The 24,844-nt window shown below is 36.6% G+C and overlaps 2 protein-coding genes across 9 annotated transcripts; both read left to right on the top strand.

Moving 5' to 3' along the window:
* LOC109846470 (DNA polymerase epsilon subunit B-like) lies at positions 1,218 to 10,657 on the top strand. 6 transcript variants are annotated; one of them, XM_020415708.1, is made up of 15 exons: positions 1,218 to 1,581; positions 2,561 to 2,614; positions 4,051 to 4,340; positions 4,412 to 4,589; positions 5,575 to 5,728; positions 5,905 to 6,036; positions 6,497 to 6,574; positions 8,021 to 8,125; positions 8,344 to 8,424; positions 8,507 to 8,640; positions 8,756 to 8,850; positions 9,331 to 9,430; positions 9,890 to 10,004; positions 10,091 to 10,201; positions 10,301 to 10,657. In XM_020415708.1, exons 3-15 carry the CDS (start codon positions 4,172 to 4,174, stop codon positions 10,439 to 10,441), a joined length of 1,593 nt encoding a protein of 530 aa, XP_020271297.1. In that variant the 5' UTR covers positions 1,218 to 1,581; positions 2,561 to 2,614; positions 4,051 to 4,171; the 3' UTR covers positions 10,442 to 10,657. The 6 variants fall into 6 exon arrangements, with proteins under 6 accessions (XP_020271297.1, XP_020271302.1, XP_020271299.1 ...); XM_020415713.1 differs by having other exon boundaries at positions 8,510 to 8,640; XM_020415710.1 differs by having other exon boundaries at positions 2,576 to 2,614.
* Positions 11,256 to 15,039, top strand: LOC109844549 (14-3-3-like protein). 3 transcript variants are annotated; one of them, XM_020413628.1, is made up of 6 exons: positions 11,256 to 11,407; positions 12,729 to 13,166; positions 13,252 to 13,330; positions 13,540 to 13,662; positions 14,502 to 14,618; positions 14,740 to 15,039. In XM_020413628.1, exons 2-6 carry the CDS (start codon positions 12,760 to 12,762, stop codon positions 14,800 to 14,802), a joined length of 789 nt encoding a protein of 262 aa, XP_020269217.1. In that variant the 5' UTR covers positions 11,256 to 11,407; positions 12,729 to 12,759; the 3' UTR covers positions 14,803 to 15,039. The 3 variants fall into 3 exon arrangements, with proteins under 3 accessions (XP_020269217.1, XP_020269219.1, XP_020269218.1); XM_020413630.1 differs by lacking the exon at positions 11,256 to 11,407 and adding an exon at positions 11,427 to 11,447; XM_020413629.1 differs by lacking the exon at positions 11,256 to 11,407 and adding an exon at positions 11,629 to 11,725.

A 24,844-nucleotide genomic window follows, 5' to 3' on the forward strand; every position in this document is an offset into this window, starting at 1 on the left:
AAAGAAGTCAAAACATTATGGAGGTTTTATTTAAATTTTCTAAACTTGTTGGGAGTATTAAGGCTTGGTTTGGTAGGGGGTTTGAGGAGGGAAGGGGAGGTGAGAGGTGTGCAATGATGGAGGGATGTACATCCCTTTAAGCCTTTATATTTGAATGGAGAAGAGGAGAGTAATGACGCGTATTTTTGTAGTTTATTTTCTCTTTTTTTTTCCTCCTAATTTGAAGCGATTCTTCTCTTTCTAACTTCCCACTTTATTTTGTAGAGAATATCTACAACTAACCAATTAAATTTTCTCACTCAATGGATCCCACGAATGATATAAGCCATCTAAATTATATAATTTTTTTTAATTGTTGGGCCCACTGAGATGAACCAATAATATTAACCTATCTAATCAATTGTAGGCATTCTCTACAACCTAGCTTGTAGAGAATCCGGGCTCCTCTAGAAATACCCTACCAAAGGCTAAGTGAAAAACGTGCGCTTAAGATGTTGTGATGTGTGGCAGAAAAAGCAATCAATTTCAAGAAAATTAATTTTGACTCCCCCCAAAAAAAAAAATAAAAAATCAAGGTTAAGGTGTGGAATCAAAATGAGTTAATGTTGACAGCCACAAGGGCCCTCTCCTTTGTGTGGCGTAAAAGCTTTAAATAAGAAGTGGAGTTGAGTCGAGTGGAAGCAAAGAGAGAGGGTTGGATTTGACAAGGAGAGTGGGGTCATGGTATTTTAAGAAAAAAAAAATGGCTGAGGATGAGCAAACGGTGGGGGCTGCACTCCGCGAACAGAATAGTATCCGTAAGAGTGGGACAGTTTATGACATTGATAAAATGGACACAATCTTCAAATTAAACCCTCTAACCAATCATGAGTAGAACATATCACCCAATTGTATGAGGTATTCTGATAGAATCTCGTATCTCCAATGCAAATTCAGTATTTTGTTAAAAACAATTTGTATAAAAAGCTCCGCGATTTCATTGTACAAGGAAACCATGAGTGCTACAGTTGATTTTCCTATTTGTGTTGGAATTTTTTTTGACGAGGTGAAATTATTAAGCCTGTGATTTTTTAATCTAATCTAGAGATGACAATTCTGATCCAAACCCAATAACTCATCAGATCTATCTAATATGAGACCCATTCAAACTAACTTATTTACCTAAATGGGCCTAATAGGATGAGTAACTAGTTGTGTTTAGATGGGCGGGTCATGACCAACCCATAACCCACCCAAACTTACCCAGGTAGAAATCTAATCTCGCCCCTCTCTCCCGAAAACCCTAAAAATCTCGGCTCCCCTCTCTCTGCGATTCGTCTCTCCGAGCTTCTACGGCATTTTCCCGGCGGCGCCTCCGCAGATCGGCGGCCAAGGGCTGATCGAGGGTCAAGCGGTCTGGGCTCAGTTTGGCGATCAAGAGGCGACGAAGACGAAGACGACGAAGCCTCGATCCCAATCCCTTTCACGAACTTCGACGGCGGCGACCGGCGACGAAGACGACGAAGCCTTTGACTAAGTCGACGACGAAGACAATCGGCGGCTTTGGAAAACGAATTCGGAGCCAATCAAGAGGCGAAGTAGGTAAGTTTTGATTCTGCTTTTTGATCTAATTGTTTCTAAACGCGATTTAATGTTTGATAAGGAACGATCTCAAATTTGCAGCAGATAGTACCCATAGCATTTAATGTTTCTAATCGTTTTTTCCTTTTCTTTTTCTTGTGGTGATGGTCGCTTATATTTGTATTTTCTCTTTTACTTGTCCTCTAGATCTGACTGTCAACTATGAAAATCACTTTGTTGTTTCATTCTTATTTTAATTATTATATTGATGCTACTGTCCACACAATGATATGATACCAATTTTTTTCTTCTTTCTTTTTTTTTTGTTTTGCGCCAAAGAACATCAAGTCTGAACTATAACTGACATTTATTTCGAAAATTTGAAACTCATGGACCTTGATAATGTGAATACATATATTACCCAGAAAATGAACCATGCTTGTTTCATATTAATAGTCATATAGCTCTATAATTAGTTTTCATCAACTTTATGTTAATTTCTATATGCTGTCAATATCACGGAATTATATCTGTTTCATTCTAAATGTTCTTGTTTATCCTTCACTGTAACTCTGAAGGCTTTGAGAGCCTCTTATGTATGATTCATTAGAAAAGTATCAGTAGTGGTTTTCTGATAGTCCTGCAGAGTCTAAGAAAACTTATTGAATGATTTTTTTTGTCCTGGACTTTATAGTTGAGTTTTTTCTGTTAGGGTTATGAGTCTTATGACCTCTTTTGAGCCTTTAGTTTACTGATGAGGTATTTGTTGTTTCAACCAACTCACTGAGTTGTTCAGATTGCTCAGCAATTTTGATATGAAACACTGCTGTCAATGAGTAAAAAACATGGCATATGTACTTCCCTGAAATACTGTTAATCTAAAAACCTACAATATGAGGTGTGAGTCGTTAACTTTACGATTAAATGACCTTAATTTTGAAGTAATGTTTGAGAAATTTTCAGTTGTGATTCACGTATCGCATATCTTGCTCATTTTCAGTTGTGATTCATGTAGCAGCGAAGCTTGATTGCAGCAAGGAATATCCGTGCACGGGTACGAAGTTGCACAACATAAAGCTGTATTATGGGAAATCTAAGGCACAAACTTTTTGTAGAAATGCACAAGGGAGTTCTTCTGGTTTTGTGATTCCACCAAGTTGTTTCTGAGATTTATTGATTATAGAACGACGATACAATTAAGTTTTCTATGAACATGAATAATATATGTATGCATTAAAGTTTCAACTTTTGTGGTTTTTGTGCATTTATCATAAGTAGTTTTCTATTTGGCATGAATGAAGTGTTTTATATTAGGGCCTGTTTGGTTATTTCCTAAAAAACCAAAAAATAGAAATGAAAACCAAGAAATCTCAAAAAGTACAATTTTACACATTTCCATCCCTAAAACTCACCCACAACATCTAATAAAATATTATTTTTATCCAACAACTCATCCACCATATCTAATAAAATATTATTTTCATCCAACAACTCATCCATCACATCCACCACATCTAATAAAATATTATTTTCATCCACAACATCACTCAACTCATCTCATCTCATATTTAAAAATCACTCACATCATCCAATAAGATTGTGACAACTCATCTCATTAACATTTCATTTCTTTATTTTCCTCCCAAAAAGCTAGGAAAACAATTTCCTTAAGTGTGGGTCACATCATCCAATAATATAATGATAACTCATCTCATCTCATCTATTTTCTTATTTTTAAGAAATAACCAAACAAAAGAAAACAACCTATTACAAGAAATAGGTTTCTTATAATTCATTTCCTTATTTTTTCCGCCAACCAAACAACATCAAAACAAGTTTTCTTAAAAAATCACTCACATCATCCTATAATAAGGTGACAACTCATCTCATCTCATCTCCATTTCTTTGATTTCCTTCTATTTTTAGCCAACCAAACAATCCCAAAACCTCTTTTTTTAGAAATAGGTTTCCTTTTCTTTGATTTCCCTCTTTTTTTAGGCAAACAAACAGCCCCTTAGCCAATTCATTCATTTATTTCTTGTATGTGTATCTCATTTATTTAGAGTCTAACCAAATTGGTTTATTGTTTGCTGCAGCTTTTATCTAATAACTGTAAGTTCATTTCTTATGTTACCTAGTTAAAATAATTCAAACCAAACAAGTGAGACATAAATTCAGTTACAATATTTACACTTACACATGCACTTTCATTTCCAGACAGCCAAATAGCACCATCACGTCGTTAGTTACTTCCCATTCTTATCACCAATAATTTGATGTAGTCATCAATTATTAGTGCTTGTGTGCAGATCAGAATACACATGACTATAATATTCTATTACCGTAACTCTACATCTAAATTAACTTTATTAATACTTGTGGTAATTTTTGGAAGCCTTAATAAACATGTTTTCTCTATATCAGTGATACAGGGGTCTCCTCAGGCTTTTCTCTTTAAAAAACAACTGACCGCACTACTATGTCTTTCAGGCCCAACTACATAAAGGCCCATATCCAAAGCAGCCCATTGATAAAACCCACTCCCGACTGTCTGCCGCCAGATAATTCCCCAATCTCCTCCTTTTTCCCGCCATTGTCACGGATCGCAGCCATGGCCGCAATCGGAACCCTAAAGAAGAAGATCCAGCGGAAGTTCAAGATCCGGGGCTTCACCCTCAAAACAGAAGCCATTGACGAGGCCATCTCCTTCCTCTCTCGTTTCCCCGACGCCGAAGATGAGGCCCTCGAGCTCCTCATCGACGAGCTCGACAAAGAAACCCGTAAGACACCTGAAATTACCAAATTGCCCTCCTTGTGTACCTCAAGTTCATTTAGTGGTGACCTCTTGTAGTGAAGTCGTCGATCTTGGACAGAGAGGCAATTCATCGAGTGGTTAGCCTGCTTGTTGAGGCGGATGAGGCGATTGATCCGAGCTCGGAGGGGATGAGCAATCGAGTGGCATTGAGAGTGATCGATTCGTTCGTGGTGCCACGGTTTCGATACGATCCGATTAAGAGGGTGTTTTATGAGTAAAGATCTCACCTTTTGCTCATTTAGGGTTTTAATGGGATTAAGATGTGTGAGTGGATTCCTAATTTTCACACTTTATTTAGGGATATAAGATGGGGTTCCGTCTTATTTTTTTGATATTGGATGTTGAGTACCAAATCCTAGAAATGCATATTTTTAAAGCATTGTATTGAAGATGGCATCTTGTCTTTCCTGATTGGCTCAATTGTTTTTGGTTTAAAAAGATCTCTCATTTACATCAGCATCACATTGTGTGCGCAGATTTGTATGATTTGTTTTAGTAGCAGTATAGATTTGTTTGTTGAAAATTGTTGTGTTATCAAGTGTGTGCTTTACTTAAATTGTGACTGTGATATAGGTTGGAGTCTAGGAGGCTGATTTTCTTAGAATACTGTTTTGAAAGACTTAGGTAATTTATGTTAGCATTTCTTAGCAGTTAGCAGATTGTGTCAATAGCTTAAAGGAACTAGTATGCTATATAGTTTTGTTGTGGTTTCTGAAGATATTTCAGTATTATTTCATGTTTAAAGCTTAAATAGAACAGGGAAAGTACTTACTTCGAGTGTGCGTAATATGAGCCACAATTTATCCCAACAAACTATTAAGTTTACCAATTCTATTTTTTGCCTCTCTTTTTTAAAACAAGTCTGGACCCATAACTTATGACTACCCCATCAAGAAAGTCATTGATAAAGTAACCTTGGGTATTACGTGACAACTTTAAGGGAAAAAAATTACAAGAAAACATGTTCAGAAATTGATCACACCTGAAATGATACAATAGATGGATGAGGAAACTAAAATATTAACCATGTGCATATTCATGGCAAAAGAGGTAGCATTTTATTAACAATATAGCTTTATGATCTCAGTTTTTAACAAGGTTGTCAGTTTTCACTCCATGATAATCTATATCGTGGACAATTGGTTGAAGGAACCCCGTTCTAGTGTACCATGACTTATTTTTCCGTATTTCCTTATTAGGCACACAGGAAATTTGCCAATCCATGGGGAAGCTGGTGATAAAGCTTCCTTGTATCGGGATAGGTACCAGCTATTACTTCAGAGGCTCTCTCGTGATAAGTACTTCTCTAGACCAGTTTTTGATACAGAAATGACTGAAGCTGACAGTTGTGAGGTAGTTTAGCAAATAATTTTATAAGTTTACTTTCCAGTTCTTGTCTACGATTTTGTCTGTTTATCTAGTTCCAAGTTTCTATGGGCTTATTCAAATACATTATATATGAAACATCCATTTCTCAATATTATGATCCTTGATCTTTGGCTGATAACTGCTGGTACTGTCGTCTTCAGATTACCCCAATCCAATCTTTGATTGGATGTACTGGAAGGAGATGGCTCATGGGCGTAATATCTCAACTAGAAGAAGGCCACTTTTACCTGGAAGATCTAACAGCAGCCGTACCAATTGACTTAACCAATGCAATATCCTTGATGCAATTTGATTTGCGCCATGTTTTATGCCTTTTTAGATTATATTTGCTTGTTATGGTTCTTAATTGATTTTGAATTATGTGATACAGATTCATTTTATTTATGTATATTACAATGTCTATTTTAGGCAATGAAAATGTTTGTAACATTTTTCAATGATTTAAACATTAAACTTAATTTTGTATGTTTACATTTTTTGCTTCAGTTCGCATCATCTTTAACTTGTAAAGCTGCCTGATGTTAGAACCATAATCTGCAATTTAAGCTATCACATGGCTTAGTAATATTAATAGTGCATCATGACAGTGCTCACACTGAGGAGGCAAGCTGATGCTAAAGGTAGAATTATACATGAGAACAAGATGTTTTACATCATAATTGTCCCTTTCGTTTCTTCTAAACTGAAGAGAAGATTTCACGAGTCAGATTTTTTTTCCTTTACATTTAACACAAGATCACTTCTGGATTCTTTGTCGAGAACACTGTCATTGTTGCAGAAGGAGAGCTTCTTTCAAATGGCAATTTCCGAGTAAGGCATCAAACTTCTATTGCTCCATTGTCCGCTCATTATTTCATATTGCGAAGTTCCATTATGTGCTTGTTCTATTTTATTTTTGAAATATATGCCATATCATATTGCATGGCAACATCAATTTAATGAGATGGGAGGAGCGCGAGCCATCAACTCACTTTAGCATCTTATTATGTGGTTAAATAAGAATCCATGATAGGAAGTCCTCAGGGATGCATTTGTATATGCACATGAGAACGCATGCACGTGTGTGCTGCATGTGCTGTGGCTGTTGTGTCTGATCCTACATACATATGGAGATACACTACTAGTAGTGCATACCAGTTTGTGTAGACCAACCTATCAAAAGAAAACCAGGTAATGGATGACCATTTTTGTTTGTCATGATCTATTATCTTGCATTCTATGATCATTGATTGACTAACCTGTAATTCATGTATAGGGGGAAACTATTCTAACCATCTGATATACGAGTAAGATGTTATTTGGAGTACTTAAATTTTCATTTTATGTGTTTTTAAATAAAAGGTAAGTTCTTTGATCTGAACAAGTGAATTACTCAATTGTGATAACCAGGGTGGTTATCTCCCGAGAGTATGAGAACCGTTCTACTTCCTATTTGTATATGCTTGCATATATGAGCTTTTGTAAGTTTACAAAGTGTTCTATTTTTTGTACAGTGGTAAGCAAATGGGTGTTTCACCACTAATCTTGGACTATAGAGTTTTGATTGAATTTGTATATGACTAATGAGTTTTAAGTTCAACAATCAAAGATGATTTAGACGCTTGTTAGCTGTTAGCCTGCTTAAAGACTAGTGCTATTGCATTAAATGTGATGTTGAATTTTCCAAATGCTATCAATGCAAGCAACGGTTAAAGCATGTCCAATCTTTTATAAGTTTGAGATAGTCTCTCTTCTGGGTATACAAGTGTTAAAAGAACACGTGAATTTGGATATACAATGTGATAGAGCATTAGATCTTTATGCACCAATTCTTTAGTTGGAAGACAAATTAACCTATCTTTTCAACTGAATGCTTTTGATTCTACAATCAATTTGTTCAGTGCGGGTTTGCTCGAAGCATGTTGCGGTGTATATTTGAATTGTTTTCCATTTTGTTACCTGAATAAAAAAATTAATAGCCACGTTAATATGTATACGTAACAGTATAAGTTATACCCTAAGATATTGATGATTTCTGTATTTGCACTGACCGACTTACCTCACTAGGTAAGTATAGTCAGCTTTCAGATGCTAATTCCTGCTTAGTTTGGCTGTGAGTAGGCACTACATAGGACTTCGTGAGAGAATTTAACTAATCGCCAGTACAAACTTTTTAAGTAACTATTTTGAAGGATCGTCATATTCACATATTCTAGATGATCATTGTGTTTACATCAAACTTTCCTAATAATTATGCTTGGTTCTGATTTGATGCAGGTCAATACTTGCGGATTTCCACCTTTGGAGGACAGAGATGCATCGATTTCATTACTAATGGGACTTGATTTCTTTGGTGGTGGAATATTGTCAACTGAAGAAACTGTATCCTTACACAAGCCTTTTACAAAACTACAACTAAAATCAGCAGAGATTATAACTCACTCTATCTATTTATATCTGTATCTATAACTACCTCTTTATGCCTACACAGACAAACACACGTGCGCGCCCACACACACATACAAACACACAACTCTAGAAACTTTTTGTGGACTTTTAGTACAATCTCCTTTACGAATTTTCCCATTAACTTCTAATAGCTCAGACTCTCATCATTAGAAAAGAAGGCAGTGAATGACATGTTTGTCATTCTTTCAGATGTATGGGTGGATAATAATGAGGTAGATTAGCAACTTTTAGTTGTCAGGTTAAAGTTAATTAGCAATAATTCTCACTACTGTCATTTCTATTTTGCTCGTAGAGAAGACCATGGAAAAATTGGCTGTTGTCTTGGATGGTTATGAAAGTGTGGAGGTTGTTCCTTCTTTATTTGTTTTAATGGGGAATTTTTGCTCTCATCCTTGCAACCTTTCTTTCCACTCATTTTCAAGTCTCAGGTTAGGACAGTTATTCACTTAATCTAGTTTTCTAGCCTTGAAATTATAGTACCTTATTGTTTAAGGACTACAATATCTTAAGAGAAGGCCTAAGGTTAGCAAATGTGATATACAGGATGCAATTTGGAAAGCTAGGGGAAATGATCAAATCTCACCCAAGAATCAAAGAGCACAGTCGATTTTTGTTCATCCCAGGTCCTGATGATGCAGGTATTATCTTATCAATTTTTATTTAGTTTCTTTAGAAATTTCTTTATATCAAATTTTGCAGACATAAGCAATCTAGTTATATGTATTGCAATTTGTCAACAAATACTCTTTATTGAGGTTTTCTTGGTTGGTCTTTATAACCCTTATAATATTCTATTTATGGCCTACGTAAGCCAAAAAATATTGGCTCAAGTTATACTTCTGACTTGAGATATTTTGTGACTTTTATCCATCTGAATAAATCTGGTTCTATATCCGTATATTATATGCAAGTTCCTACCTGTTTTGAATGAGTAGACTGGATATCTTACACCCTCTCTGATTGTAGAAAATTCCTTTAAATATGCCAGGATGACGCCTCTAGATTTTGACTACTGTCTTACCAGCTTCAAGTTGTATTTACACATTTTCTCTTAATTTCAGTCTGAAATTTATTCTGATTCAAAATCATTTTCTTTTTGTACTCTTGGATGAATGCAGGACCTTCAAAAGCTCTTCCAAGGTGTGCTTTACCAAAATATCTAACTGACGAACTCCAGAAGAACGTTCCAAATGCTATTTTCTCCAGCAATCCTTGCAGGTTTGACTCCAGCCTGCTGAATTATTGACATTGATTACATGCTGAAATTGCTGAACTGGAAGTGATTAGCCATCTCTCCTGCATCACATGCTTGTGAAGTAGCATATTGTCAATATTACAAAATAAGTGCAATACACTGTATTATAAAAAAGCTTATTGACATATTATAAGCGAGACTGCCTGCCACTTTAAAGTCAGGTAAAGTAATGCTTCAAACATTTTATACATTTACACTGGAGAATTGTACAGTACAAGTTATTATCATGGCTAAATATGCTTGCAACTTAAATAGCCAAGGGATCAATGTAATGTAACTTTACTTGACTGTGCACCCAAAAGAATGTGGATTCTAGATGATTTATCTCCATGATAGTCTGAAATGAACTACATTATGACATGAGAACGGTACTGCCGCTACCATATTCTGAATTCAAAAACCAACCTTTTTTTCCTTTACAGAGTAAAGTTCTACACCCAGGAAATTGTATTTTTCCGTCAGGATCTGCTCTACAGAATGAGACGATCTTCTCTAATTCCTCCCTCAACTGAAGATACAAGCGATCCTTTTGAACATGTGAGTTAACTACTTTCCTTACCTTCCACAAATAATAGTGAAAAATACAAATATTACATTCTCAATCTTACTGTTCTTCTTTGCAGCTTGTAGCAACCATCACTCATCAGAGTCATCTTTGCCCCTTACCTCTCACTATACAACCAATAATCTGGAACTATGACCACTGCCTCCGTCTATACCCTACTCCACACACGGTATCAAATTTCTTTATCAGGTATCACACAGCAAAGAAATGGAAATTCATTTGCAGGCCAATGATTTCTTGTGTTTTTTTTTTATTTTTTCTTCAACAGATAGTGTTGGGAGATCAAAGTGAACCAAAAGACTATAAATATACCGGAATAACATGTTTCAATCCTGGATCATTCGCTCATGATAGCACATTTGCAGCATATCGCCCTTGTACTCAAGAAGTCGAGCTTTCTGCCCTATAGGAGAATGACTAAAGCTGCAATATTATGACCATTATTGATTATAGCATCTCATAACTCTGATTTGTAATGAGGGATTCATGGGGGAATTCAGAAGTTGTACTAGCTAATTATGTGATAGAGGATGATTATTGTGTCAATTGTATCATTTGTGTAACTTGACATACTAACCGCTGCATTTTTAAATAGAATATCTATGAAGCATTCTTTTCTAATTCAGGTACTTGTGCTTGCAAAGATGTAAGAGATTAATCGATGCCCAGACCTGTGGCCATTAGACCATGATCGTAACTTTTTTCAATGGTTTTTGTTGTCAAAAGCCTATCCCACATTCTCGTTTTCTATGGGTATAATAAACTGTCATTGCTATTTGTGAGGTCCGTCCATTCCTAATACAAAAACTGAGGCCAACTTCCTCGGTTTCAACTCTATACTTGTCCGATTCGCATCAAGTTATCTCACAAAAATGAAGATTTGTAGCTTATCCTTACGTCTAGTCTTCCTCCTTTTTTTGTTAATTTTTCTTCCTCCTCTTTTTTTTAAATTTTTTTATCTCAAATAAACTTCTGCCTATATTTTCCCCAACCTATAGTGTATGCAGGCTTATGCAATTGTCATGTAAATTCCATCATTTGAGCATAGTATCTTGATCCCTCCAAAGGGAGCTTGGGACTACTATTGACTTCGTTGTTCCATTTGTATAGCGTGTCATTTGCACTTTGCACAAAAGATGCTCTGCCCTTCAAAGGGAGCTTAGAACACCCACTTCCATCATTTGAGCATAGTATGATTATTTCAAACCGACCCCATCCAACCGAGCCCATTACTGACTGATCGGGTCAGTTTCAAAAAAGTCCACCAAAAACCAGGCCCGGCCCTTTATCTAAAAAAAACCAGAGAGTCGGAGCGGCCAGAAACCAAGAGAATCAAAGCCAAGCGAGCTAGGGTTCCGTCTTCCCCCAATTTGAGGTGCAACATTTTTTTCCTCCCCTCTTTCTCCATTGCAGAGGTTCATTTCCGATTAATTTCAGAAATTATTATGATCTACTCGTGGATGTGTTTGATCCTGGTGTAGAACTGTGGAAGTCTCTTCATGATTTAGTTTCTCTTTTTTAGATTCTTTTTATATTGATATCAGATCCGTTCCTCTGATTTTGGTTGATAAGTTTTGGATTCTACTATATATCCAGGTCCAGATGAAGCTGCGTTGATAGATCAAGTGAAAGAGTTATTTTTTTTTATGACTGACACCCCTCAAAAGATTTTGTGATATTCAAAATTTCCCCTGTATGTTTCCGTTAGCAAAAGTAGGGTTATTATTTATTAGGGGTTTCCATGCAAATCACCTTTAAATTAGCATGATCATACAAAAACCATCTTCAAAGTTCGATTTGTACATAAAACCGCTTTCAAAGAGGTTCCGATTGCAAACAACCATATTGACCCTTTTTTATTATTATGAATTTTGGACTAAAATTCCTATTATACCTTTAAAACAGCACCTGACACGTCTTCTCGACCAAACCTAGTGCTTGACATGTGTGTTTTTAGGGGTTTTTTGATAGAATTTTAGTCAAAGTTTCATTAGGAAATAGGTCAAGGTGGTTGATTGCAATCGGACCCTCCTCTAAAGGTGGTTTTAAATTTAACTTTGAAGGTGGTTTTTGTGAAGTCACTCTATTTTAAAGGTTGGTTGCAATCAGAACCCCTTTAAAGGTGGTTTTCGTATGATCACACTATTTAAAAGGCAGTTTCTATGAAAAACTCTATTTATTAATAGAATATAATATGAAAAATTCTATTTGATATTGTTTGACTATAAATTATGAGTCAGGAACTGATATTGAGAGAGAATATTTGCCTTAATCTTCATCCAGTGCTCTTGATAACTTATAATGAAACGAAAAAAGATATAAATTTATTGGTATTAGTTGACAGTATAAGTTCTTCTACATCATGAGATATAAAAAGTTAAGAGAACAATAAGCATTCATGTATATTTTCAGCTGGGGTTATGGTCATAAAATGTGCTGGTCATTTATTTGTTGCTGACTCTAGATATTTTGGGATCATTGACTTGTTATTCTTGCCTATTCTGTTCTAGGATAACTTTATTACTAAACCACTAAAAGACTTATATACCTTGTAGGTAGTTTTCCAGTTGTATCTGAATTGTGGAATTTATCTTTTAGCCAAGCTACTCACGAACACTGAACTTATGCTATGTATTAGACTGCACTTTGCCTGATTAAAAAGAACAAATTTCAGTAGCTTGATCTACATGTGACAGGCGCACAGAAATCACAACTATTTGATTAAAGATGTCTGCAAGCGAGTCAACCAGGGAGGAAAATGTTTACATGGCAAAGCTTGCTGAGCAAGCAGAGCGGTACGAAGAGATGGTTGAATTCATGGAGAAAGTGGCAAAGACAGTGGATGTTGAAGAGCTCACTGTGGAAGAGAGAAACCTCCTCTCTGTGGCATACAAAAACGTGATTGGTGCCCGCCGTGCCTCTTGGAGGATCATTTCATCAATTGAGCAAAAGGAAGAGAGCCGTGGTAATGAGGATCATGTGTCAATGATTAAGGAATACCGAGGCAAGATTGAGGCTGAGCTCAGCAAGATCTGTGATGGGATCTTGAAGTTGCTCGACTCTCACCTTGTCCCTTCCTCCACTGCTGCTGAGTCCAAGGTATTCTATCTTAAAATGAAGGGAGATTACCACAGGTTTGTGTTAGAGGTCACAACTCGCACTTTTGGATTCTAAAATGGCAGAAGATATTGTTTTTAACTGTAAGTTAATTGCGAGCAGGTACCTTGCAGAGTTTAAAACTGGAGCTGAGAGGAAAGAAGCTGCTGAAAATACGCTGTTGGCGTACAAATCTGCACAGGTGGGACATTTATCTAACAGGGTTAATTGATTTTAGCAGTTCATTAATTTAACTCCTGTTTCTTATATCTTGATTTACGTTTATTTAGAGATTCTGGAGTTTATCTCTGTCGCATATTTGTATTGAATAAGTTCCTGCAATTTCTTTTCCTTTTAACTTACCTTACTGTTCTTGATCTCTCATCATATTGTCATTTACATCATTCATAGGATATTGCTCTGGCTGAATTGGCTCCGACCCATCCGATAAGGCTGGGGTTGGCTCTTAACTTCTCAGTTTTCTACTACGAGATCCTTAACTCACCTGACCGTGCATGCAGTCTTGCAAAGCAGGTTTGTTTCTGAAAGCTATTGGTTTAAAACTTTTAATTTGCTTTTTGATGAGATGTTTCACATGTTGCTCTTGGTATTATCCAGTTACATAGTTTAGTCAATCTTCTCTTTCATGTACTTGAATTTTGCTGTTGGCAGTTGGCACAAGTTGTTACAGTGCCTGTGTAGAACATTATGTTTGTTTATCAGTGATTTTATATCACTAGTTTGGAAAACACTGTTATGTAGCAAGCAGTTTATAAACTACTGCATAGCTTGAATATTGTTAATTTTTCATAAATTGGATTTAATGCCTGAAAGCCCGTGAATCTGCGACTAGTAGTCGTGTATCTGAATTCTGAACAGATAATGTCTTTGAGCATGATATGGAAGCTATTTAATCTTTGCATCCTTTCTTCCACTTCATAGCAACTGGCAAACATTGTCATTCACCAATAAAGTTTTGCTTTTCCCATGTCACTTCTGCTAAGCTCTTACATCTCAGTTAATTATATTTACTTGTTTAGTTATTTATTATGACCAAGTTATGAGCTTCAGCCATGCATTAGTTAATAAGCTTCATGGTCAGTCACAAAGAGCTTTTTACTTGATGAGGGCGATAATTTATCACGGGGCAAGTTGGTTTAGATAATAGTTTATGAACTGAAGTTTGTGCACGATTTATCACAGACTCACAGTTCTTTTGCTCAGGATTATAGTGCAGTCAGGTAGAAACTGTCAACCAATTTTTCTATTTTGTTTACCGGTGATGATTCGTCTTAAAGTTTATTCAAAAGCTGATGAAAAATTTATCTAGACTAGCCTCTCAAATGATAACTAAAATATCATTTTTTTCCCAGGCTTTTGATGAGGCTATTTCAGAGCTCGACACTCTTGGCGAGGAATCTTACAAGGATAGCACATTGATCATGCAGCTTCTCAGAGATAACCTGACTCTTTGGACCTCAGACATCACGGTCTGTTACCCTTCTTCCATTTTTTTTAATCCTTTCATTTGTATAGTCTTTCTTCTTAATTTCTGTACGAATATCACAACTATTGACACTCTTGATTATGGTGTTGGTTTTTGGTTACCAGGAGGATACCGGAGATGAGATCAAAGAAGCAGCTCCAAAGGCTGAGTCTGGAGCGGGCCAGTGACGAGAACCACCATCACCCTCTTGATGACGGGCTTTCTGAAATTCGTGGTTTTTTTTCTTTCTGTATTTTAAATTTATGTATTAAGATGTTGTAATAGGAATCTGCATGTGTTTGGTTAAAATGGTATTAGACGTGTGTGGCATGTAAAATTTTTTTTTTTAATTTTTTTTTGCTTTTTGCAATTTGATTGACTAACTAGTGTTTGTTCTAGCTGGAATTGTGGTTGTTGATTGTCCATTGTTAATGTGTTCCTGCCGCAATTTGTTTTCTGTAGAGTTCTTGGTCAGTTCTATGTTTTCAATTAAAGTTATGTGGATGGTGGTAAATTTTCTGAAGGTGTAATGACCTGCACCTATGCCATTTAAATCAATAATTATGACTTGTTCAGGGTTTTAACCGGTTAAAACTTTCCACCCTTGATGTGAGCTCTAATTTTGTTATGTTATGCGGATGGTGTTAAAATCCCTCATCTAATAAGATCAGAAAAAAACTCTCATATGCTACTGTTTGTGAAATAAAACCTTTTGTGAAATAAAACCGTTAATTTTATTTAAAGTTTTGCTTTTCGAATATTTTGCACGGTCGTTTGAGTTTGTTTAAACTCTGTCTACACTTCCTACATATTTATGGAAAACTATTTGTGGAAAATCTTTTTTAACTAGGAAAAAAGGGATTCGGATCCTCTCCACTACAAAAAAATAGTGGAGGGATTACTACATAATCACAACCATTGATTATCTAATTGATGGTTATGATTTTTTCTTTTAGTGCAAATTAGGAATGAGTGCAATACACGAGGGTATGGTAAGTGTTATATTTAGATTGTATCATAACCGTATATTAAATAATCAACGCTTGGGATTAAAAATAGTGGTCTCTCCACTATTTTTTTTGTAGTGGAGAGGATCCAAATCCGGAAAAAAGATGGGAGTGAGGTGACGGTGCCATCATCTTGTTGAGAATGTGGCCTATTTTTTCCGTGAAGTTTTTTTAGGAAACAGGTGGAGTCTATTTTGATGGCGTTCTCCTCCAATTTCCTTTTCTTTGATTTCTAAGAAGCCAACCAGACATGCCCCCAAAAGAAAACAAGTTATGTTTTTTTATAACAAAAAATATTTACGAGTGAATTACCACATCCTTCAAATTGGTGCTGTTCTCCATAAAAGAGAGAATAAACTTGCAGGACAAATTTTCAAAACCGACCCATTTGGGTTTTTAATTGCAAAAAACGACCGGTTTTGAAAATATTTACAAAAACCGACCTGTTTTCAGCCAGGGGTTGAAAACAGGTCGGTTTTTTTAAAATTTTTTGGGAAACTTCACGGGAGTTAAACTCCCGTGAAGTTTTTTCTCATAACAAAACTTCACGGGAGTTGAACTCCAGTGAAGTTTGGAAAAAAAAATTTCAAAAACCGACCCAGTTTCAACCAACATGGTTGGTTTTTATAATTAAAATTAAAATGAGTCGTTTTTTGCAATTAAAAACCTAAATAGGTCGGTTTTGAAAATTTGTCCTAAACTTTGATTGTAAAAAGAGGTGCCTGTGCCTCAACTTCCTCCTGACACAACCAACGAGGCATATTTTTATTGACTTCGATATATTTTTTCCCCTTTCATTTTCTTTAATCAAAGTCATAACATTATTCCAAAAAAAGAAGAGTGACATTTAGGGGTGCCAAACCGTATCCGTATCCGAGGAAATATCCGTAACCGTACCCGTTAGGATACGAATATGGTTACTCAAATCTATTACCGATAGGATATGGTTGCGGAAATGGTTTTGTAGTGAAATATCCGTACCCGTATCCGAAAATATCTGAATACATATTGGTAATACTCTTATGATAGTTTCGATTATTAGATTATGGATTTGTGGTTAATTTTGATGATCAAGATGTCTAATCTTAGCTTTTCAATCATAATGAACATAATAACGAACTCCTTTTGTATCACATGACTATATTTTTCTGAATACTATCTAGTTTTCTCATATCCTTTTGGTATCCACATGCATATCCGTTTATATATCCGCATATATATCCGTAACCGTATCCGATTTTGGCGGATATGGATATGAATTTTTCTTACCGACGTATACCCGTATCCGTATCCGTATCCGAGATGGATAAGCGGATATGGATATGGTAAGTGTCATATCCGAGCCGTATCCGCTCCGTTAACACCCCTAGTGACATTACAAGCACACCCTCAACCACACATTGGGGTACACCCCCTCTTTTAGCTACAGTGCATGAGGCCTATTTTAGATTTTTTTAAAAATCTATAATGGTCCCGTGCACTGTAGCTGAAAGAGGGGGTGTGACTCAAGGTGCGGTTGGAGGTGTGAGTGTAGTGTTTTCTAAAAAAGAAGAAAAGATAAAAGGGCAATATATTCCAATTTTGCATGCCGGTAAAGCTTCTGGGAAAAAAAAAAAAATTCAATATTCCAATTTTGCAGTCTTCTCCTTCACAGAATCCCTGAGCGAAGCAAATGTCTCTCTCCTCGCTCTCTTCCATTAGATTCAAGAAGCATCCGCTCCTCGGTCTCCGCCCCCTCAAACCCCCCTCATCATCGTCATCATCATCAATGTCCACCGCCGTCTCCGCCTCCTCAAACCCTAACTCCTCATCGACCAAGAAGGTAGGCCCCGCCCCCACGCCGATCTTTTCTCTCTTCGATCCTTTTTTGATTCGTTTAGTTCTTTCTCTTATTTTAGGTTCGGGTGGTGGTAAAGGGCCGAGTCCAGGGCGTGTTCTTCAGGGATTGGACGGTGGAGAACGCACGCGAGCTGGGCCTCAGCGGTTGGGTCCGCAACCGCAGGGACGATGCAGGGCGGGCCCGCCGGCCGCCGTGGTGACGGGGATTGATTCGTTCCCCGCGGAGGGGGAGGACCCCGGTCAAGGTTTTCAACGCAAACCCACTGCTTAGAAGTTCCATTTATAGTTAGAATGAGATTTGATTTTGACTACCCCACCTCGTTCTTTTTTTCTTGTTCCGAACAATGGATGCATTCTTGTATATTTACCACTCATAAATGCGACGGGCAACCTCTTTTTTCTTCTTCATGTTGTTTGGAAATGTTATATGGCCGTGCGGCAGTGTTAGGATTCTTAATTTTCTTGGTATCAGAATTTGAAATCATGAAACGCCTGGTTTGTAACTACGCAGACGAACCTCTTGATTACTAATGGAAGCCTCCCAAAAAGAGCACGTTGAAAGTTGGTTTTGCGAATTAAGGATAGCGAGACAAGTCAAATCTTGGATTAGATGTGTAGTGTTGTGGAAAACAGCAGTGTCTGAAATCAAGATCACGAAGCAACAACCAAAATAAAATCACAAAAAAGATCACAAACACAAACACAAAGATATACGTGGTTCGGAGCAAGTCCTACGTCCACCGGATAAACTTCACCATAATAGAAGAGAGATTATAAATCACATAGACGAGATCAACAGTCTCTCCGACTCTCTCTCTCAGAAGATAGAGAACTTTTCTATCAATTTGATTAATGGATTCTCTTTTGAGATTGTCTCTCTCTCTCTATTTATCATGAGATACTATCTTTCTCCCACGCCTTGGATCCGAGAATAAACCCCTTTTATAGAGTCAAATTCGTGTAGAACAAGGGTTCCTCAAAACCCCACACTTTAACCTCAATTAACCCACCTAAATAGGGTCGGACCTGCTTCAGACGCCTCGATAGTCTGCGGTACCACAGCCTACCAACTGTTGGGCAAAAACCGCTCACGCGGGATAGACCACATGCGATGGGCGGGAGCGGTCATTGCCCAACACTTGACAGGCTGTGGTGCTGCAGCCTGTTCCTTGGCAGTAAACACACCACTTGCGGTGTGCGCAAACAGTAGAGAGGATGAGGGCCAAAGCCAACAGGTAGAGATGACAACAGTTTTGAAGAACCTTCTTCCTTTCTTGTTCCAATATTGGCGAAGGCTTCTGGATTTCAAGTATAATACAGAAGTAAACATATTCAATTCAAAAGTATTTTAAGTTCTGATTTATTTGAGAAATCTGAATATGGACATTTGGATTGTGAGTTTTACATAATCAATAGCTGGGCTGCCATGGCATGCCAACATCATTTATCCACCTTATCTATTACCTAAATGGTTCAGTATGCTTCGTGTAAAATTTCTATTTCAAATATTTTCTTTTCTCTTAATCTATTAAAGCAATGAGCTACCCATTAAGTTGTTGAAAATGTTACGCATTCAACCAAAGAGAGTTTATTTATTATTTGCTGTATTCTCAATTAGGCATATGCAAGCGCTTTTTCTAGCGTATTTTTGGTTTTGACTAATAGCTGGCAACTAGGGGTGCTAAACCGTATCTGTATCCGAAGAAATGTCCGTAACCGTATGGTTACTCAATTCCATAACCGATAGGATATGATTACGGATATGATTTTCTAGTGAAATATTCGTATCCCTATCCAAAATATCTGAATACATATTAGTCATATTCTTATGATGGTTTCGATTCTTAGATTATGGATTTGTGGTTAATTTTGATTATCAAGATGTCTAATCTTAACTTTTCAGTTATAATGAACATATTAACGAATTCTTTTGTATCGCATGAACTATATTTCTCTCAATACTATCAAGTTTTCTCATATTCTTTTTGTATCCGCACGCATATCCGCTTATATATCCGCATGTATATCTATAATTGTATCCGATTTTAACGGATATGAATATGAATTTTTCTTACCGAGGTATATCCGTATCCGAGATGGGTAAGTGGATATGAATATGGTAAGCATCATATTCGAGCCGTATTCGGACCGAATGCAACTCTACTGGCAACACAATCACAAAGTTGCTTCGGCTCCAAAACTGTTTCTTTTCTTTTATAGTGCATAGATTTTGTTTAATACCAAGACTTAGCCCAGTCTTGAATCCGAGACCCTTTATAAGCCAGGCTTAGTGGCATTCCACAATGTAGGCATAAAAAAATGCTTATAGATTGCAAAGAAGCTCAAAACTGACGAAAACGCTGTTATCTCTTAAACCGGAGGGAATTTGGCGAAAAAGACAGTAGAAAACCGAACTTCGGTGGGTTTGGTTGGCCCTGTCTCGTCGAGATAGGCAATTTTCATATATAATTTGTCCAATTTCGACTTACGGTTTGAAAGTTATGACCCGTTCTTATCAACATGTTCTGAAGTCCGCCTGAATTGATCGAAGCTCGCCTGAACTATTGGACCAAGCCTATAGGTTCCCGGAATACAGCGAAACGAAGAACGATGGAATGAAGAAGCGACGGGACGACAAAACGACAACCTCAGGGTGTTTCGGAAGTGCGAGACACCTCAGGGTGTCTCACACGTGCGAGATACCCTGAGGTGTCTCGCACACCGAGAAGCCCATGACGCGGTTTTCGATGTTTTCTTCGGGTTTCGTGCTATCCATTGGCTTCCTAATTGCATTGGGGTTATCCTTAAACATGGGAGAGCCGTTTCTAACTGAAGATAAGTTCAAATCGCGGATTCCTATCCACAAACACGACGTTCAAGCCTTATTAATAGTCCCATTCGTGCAATTGTGAAGGGTACTGACGGTTGACTGACGAACGTGCGAGAGAACCCACGTTTTCCAGAGCAGAGCCACAAATTTCAGAGAGAGAGAGGCGAGATCTTGGCGAATTCATGCGCATAAAGAGAGGATTTCGAGAGATCTACAGCCTTTTCACCCAGTCCCTTAAGATCAGACCTTGTTTTGATCTTAAGAAGAGTAGTAATCTCACTTTGTTGAGGTTATTCACTTCCGTTCTAAGTTTCCTCGATTGAAACAAAGAACACCGAGCCTTCTTTCAGATCAACCTGGATCTGTTATTCGGCGGTCCACGGATCAAAGCGTTCTCGGCACAGGCAAAGATCCCACGCAAGCAGTGACCGATAAACGTTCCTGCTTGTGTTTCTAGGAAGTCTTTGTTTATTTTCATTTGTGTAAGAAAAATCTTATAAAAAGGCTCCTTCTTTTTTAATCTGTAATTGATAAACAGTTGTAATGGATTCAACAATGAAAAGGATTTCCGACGCAAACACGCAAATCATGAATTTTGTTCGGTAAAGTACGGGTAGTTTTATTCTTAGTATTTAAAGTTGTTTATTTCTTCTTACATATTACCGGAGACATGATTCTTGTAGATGTTTCTAGAAATTCAACAGTAATTTACTTCCTTTCTTCCTTGATGTAAAATTTGAAATCATAAGAGCTTTGTTGCAACTACTGTGAGTTGCATATGAGGAATTTTATTTTAGTGACAGGATGGAATCAATAAACCTGCATCTTTAGTTACTCCGCATTTTCAGCAGTTCCTCATCTTAATTATTATCAGGTCTATGACTATTTTTCTATTTTTATTTTTGATGAAAATGTCTAAGGCTATCGTGCAGTAGCTATGAGATGCAGTCATGCAAGCTCAAGAGTATAATAGTTTTGGTGGTCTTATGCGAAGCATTATCATAGATTCTGAGAGTAATTATTGGAAGTAAGACCAACTTGTTACACTGCTCAAATTTGATGAATCTGGATCGTATTCGGCATGTACTGTGGGTTTTTCTACTTGAATTCCTTAGGATCATACATCATAACTGAGCCGAAAAATGTTTGCTTGCTTCCCTTTCAATGGCAACATAAACCTTTACTAGCTTAAAGGGAAGCGATATACATACAAGTTATCTTTCTTGATGTTCAGCATCAGTTAGCTATGTTTTTTTTCCCGTCAATCTTTTCGTAATCTACGGTTACCCAGATCCCTGAAATTATGTTTGATTTTATTTCCATATTGGTGTTTGAATGGAATTAAGGCATAATAATTCTGCATATTATTGGCCAAAGGTGAAAATAAACAGACCTGCAAAACGACTGCAAACATATGTGAATCAAGGATAACTGAGCATCATGCTTCTGATTTTGATAAGTTTCATGAAAGTTGAATTTGAGCTCACGTTTTACAATCAAAACTGCAGGAGCTCACATTTAGTATCCGTCCAAATGTAAGAGAGAAGATTAGGATCACCATCAATCTCATATCTTTGCTTTGATTCTATTGATCACTAACATAACCGCATAAGAATTCTTCTTTATAGAGAGGAAAGATATCTGTTTCGTTCATGCGGATCAGTTCAAAGAGAAAACTAATTGAAGCTTAGCTGTTTTTCATATAAAGCAGAACCCTTTTTTTTTGGGTACCCTTATATTTTTCCGCTTTATTCTTGTTCACTCTTTAACAGTGTATTTATTAATTTCAGTGCTTACCAGGAGCACATGGGAGAAAGATAGCATTTTATCTAATATCGAACAGTGAAAAAAATAACAAAAGAAGTTGTTAAAAGCATTTAAAAGTGACAAGTTGAAGTACGATAGCTGTAGTTTTTTCTTAAACAATCTTTTCCAAGAATTTATATGGTCCGAGAGTTGTCATTTATTGAGGGCCCTTTACTAAAGTGGATGAAGTGATTTGAGATGGATGAAACTGAATGAGAAGAAAGAGAGATGAGAAAGAGAAAAGCTTGAAGAACAGTTGTTAAAGTTTCTTGGAGCTTGTTGGGGTTGAAGAAAAAGGGTAGCATTTCTTGAGGGTTTGGGTTAAGCCAGTCTTGCCAAAAGGCCAGAAGCACATGCAGGGGTTTTTGAGGATCTTGAGCTTGTGTATTCTCCAATTCGAGGTGAGATCTCTCTTGTAATTGTAACTTCAATGTTCCTAGTTGAATGAATATCGTTGGCGTTATTCCCCGTGGATGTAGGCTTTTCCTTAGTCGAACCAGATAAATCTTTGCGTCTTTTATATGGTTGTTGTTATTCTTCTTATTTGCCTTGTTTGAGTGAAAAAGTGTGCATATTCACGACCCTCTGTATCTCCAACAAATCTTGATTTTGGCTCGTAGTATCAACAAGAATGCTGGAAATTAGGAAATCATAAAAACATCTCTATAATTAGACATGTTTGCAAATGGTTGAGAAGATCTGTTAAGAGTATAAAACTATTAACCCTCAATCCTCACACTCCTGGGGAGAGGATCGGGGGTAAATAGTTTTATGCTTTTAATAGGCTCAACAAAGATTGAGGGAGAATGACCCTTTTCATGGGCTGAAATAAGAAGAAACACGTCATAGTTTTTTCTTAATACAATTTAAATTTGTGGTCGGTGGAAATCGAACCTTGATCCCTCTGGTACCACGTCGAAGATCTCTTTCATTGTTTTATACCTAACAAAACCGTGAGCAAGCTCAACCGTATGGCTTCAGAGGCTATTTTCTCTCTGAGATTTGAGTTAAACATAAGAGGCTTTGCTGTTACTTAAAAAAACGTAAGAGGCTCTATCTATAAAGACTGGAATATCTAGGTACAGTTACAAGCATCCAAGCTACAATCCTTCAATGATTACCAGCAGTAGGTTTAGTGCATGAATTTAATGTTAACATTCCAGTTCAAGGCCACAATGATCCTGCTGCATGAAGCATAAACTTCACCACAACCAAAACATTCAAATATTTCGATTTCCAGAAAAAAACGTACCTCACAACTCAAGACTTGAGTGGAGAAGCTCTTACAAAAACTATTTTAGTAACTTATTCAACATTTCGCACTTATTGACTTAACATCCACATAAGTCTCAGCCTCATGTTAACAGCTTATAAAATCAAAATTTATTAATAGCGAAACCTGGAAATGCATTAGATGGAGGTCGAGCAGGTGTATATGGCTGAGCTTGAACGCTATTTGTGGTTCCAGACTGAAGTAGCTCCAGTTTCACAAGACTGAGCTTGAACGCTATTTGTTCAAAGTTTCTTTTAACTACAGCACCGAAACTTTAAGTTTCTTTTTAACTACAACACCGAAACTTTGAAGTTATGATGAGAATCGTGAGTTATGATCACAGTTTAAAAATACTCTTCAAGATATGCAAATGAGAAACACAAGGCTTATGACCACTTCAACATTTTTAATTGAGTTGTACCTTGAAAACTTTAGTAGAAGGTTTTTTCCCTCTTCACAGAAACCACCATTTCGTAGAAACCATTTCATTGTTAATTTATACATAAATCACTTTTAAGGTGTTTTTATGCTGCAATCAATCACATGAGCCCACTTTTTAGTTAAGTTCTTTTTTTCGGTAATTGACCATACCTGACCTCAATTAAGAACCATATCTCTAGTATACTTTGTATTTCATAACTAATTATTATAGCAAAACCAAAAAAACTTGAAATTAAAAGATGGTTCATATATAAATTAACAATGAAAGATAGTTTATATAAAATAACTCCATATTAAAGGTGGTTTCTATGGAAAAACCCAATGAAACATGGTTCAAGAGACAAGTTGCATAAGCAACACCATCAGGTTAAAACACATCAAACTTTCACTGTGCTTTTATCATACTTCTAGCCAAACTACATAGGAATTTGATTCTTTGTCGTGGCAACAAATTTTCAATCTTATATGGATTTTCTCCGTAACTCTTCATTTTTTACAATCTCTCCATTTAATTTCATGTGATTTTTAAGAATTCTCTCAAAAATAATTGTATTCACTGCTTAATATGAAATACAAGGCCTTCATGCCATTCTTTTTGATTATTATTCGCGTTATTTCAATATTACTCCCTCAAATCACTCATGTTTTGAATGACCTCCTCAAATTATCATAATAACTATTTGCCTCTTCAAATCGCATTAGTAAGTTGAAATAGGCCCCTCTAGCCAGTTGGTGTTATAAATAGGAAGGAATATTCCCGTATGGTTAATTGTTATGCTGCATTGACTGTTGTATCCATCCCTTGTTGTCCCAAATCAATTTCATAACATTAAAAATGAAACAATCCTACCTAAAATCAGAATTTTCAAACCCTAGCATACTAAATCTGAGGAAGAATAAATAAAAAAAAATACCACAAAAACCATCAAATGCAATTCAATAACGCTTCAAAGTGGTGGAGTTTCTGCAACCCCGCATATATCTGGGGGGGTTTCTTCATTCAATTTGGTTGATTTCTTTTTTATTTGGGATGA

This window comes from Asparagus officinalis, chromosome 6 (assembly GCF_001876935.1).
Source record: "Asparagus officinalis chromosome 6, Aspof.V1, whole genome shotgun sequence".
Lineage (NCBI taxonomy): Eukaryota > Viridiplantae > Streptophyta > Magnoliopsida > Asparagales > Asparagaceae > Asparagus > Asparagus officinalis.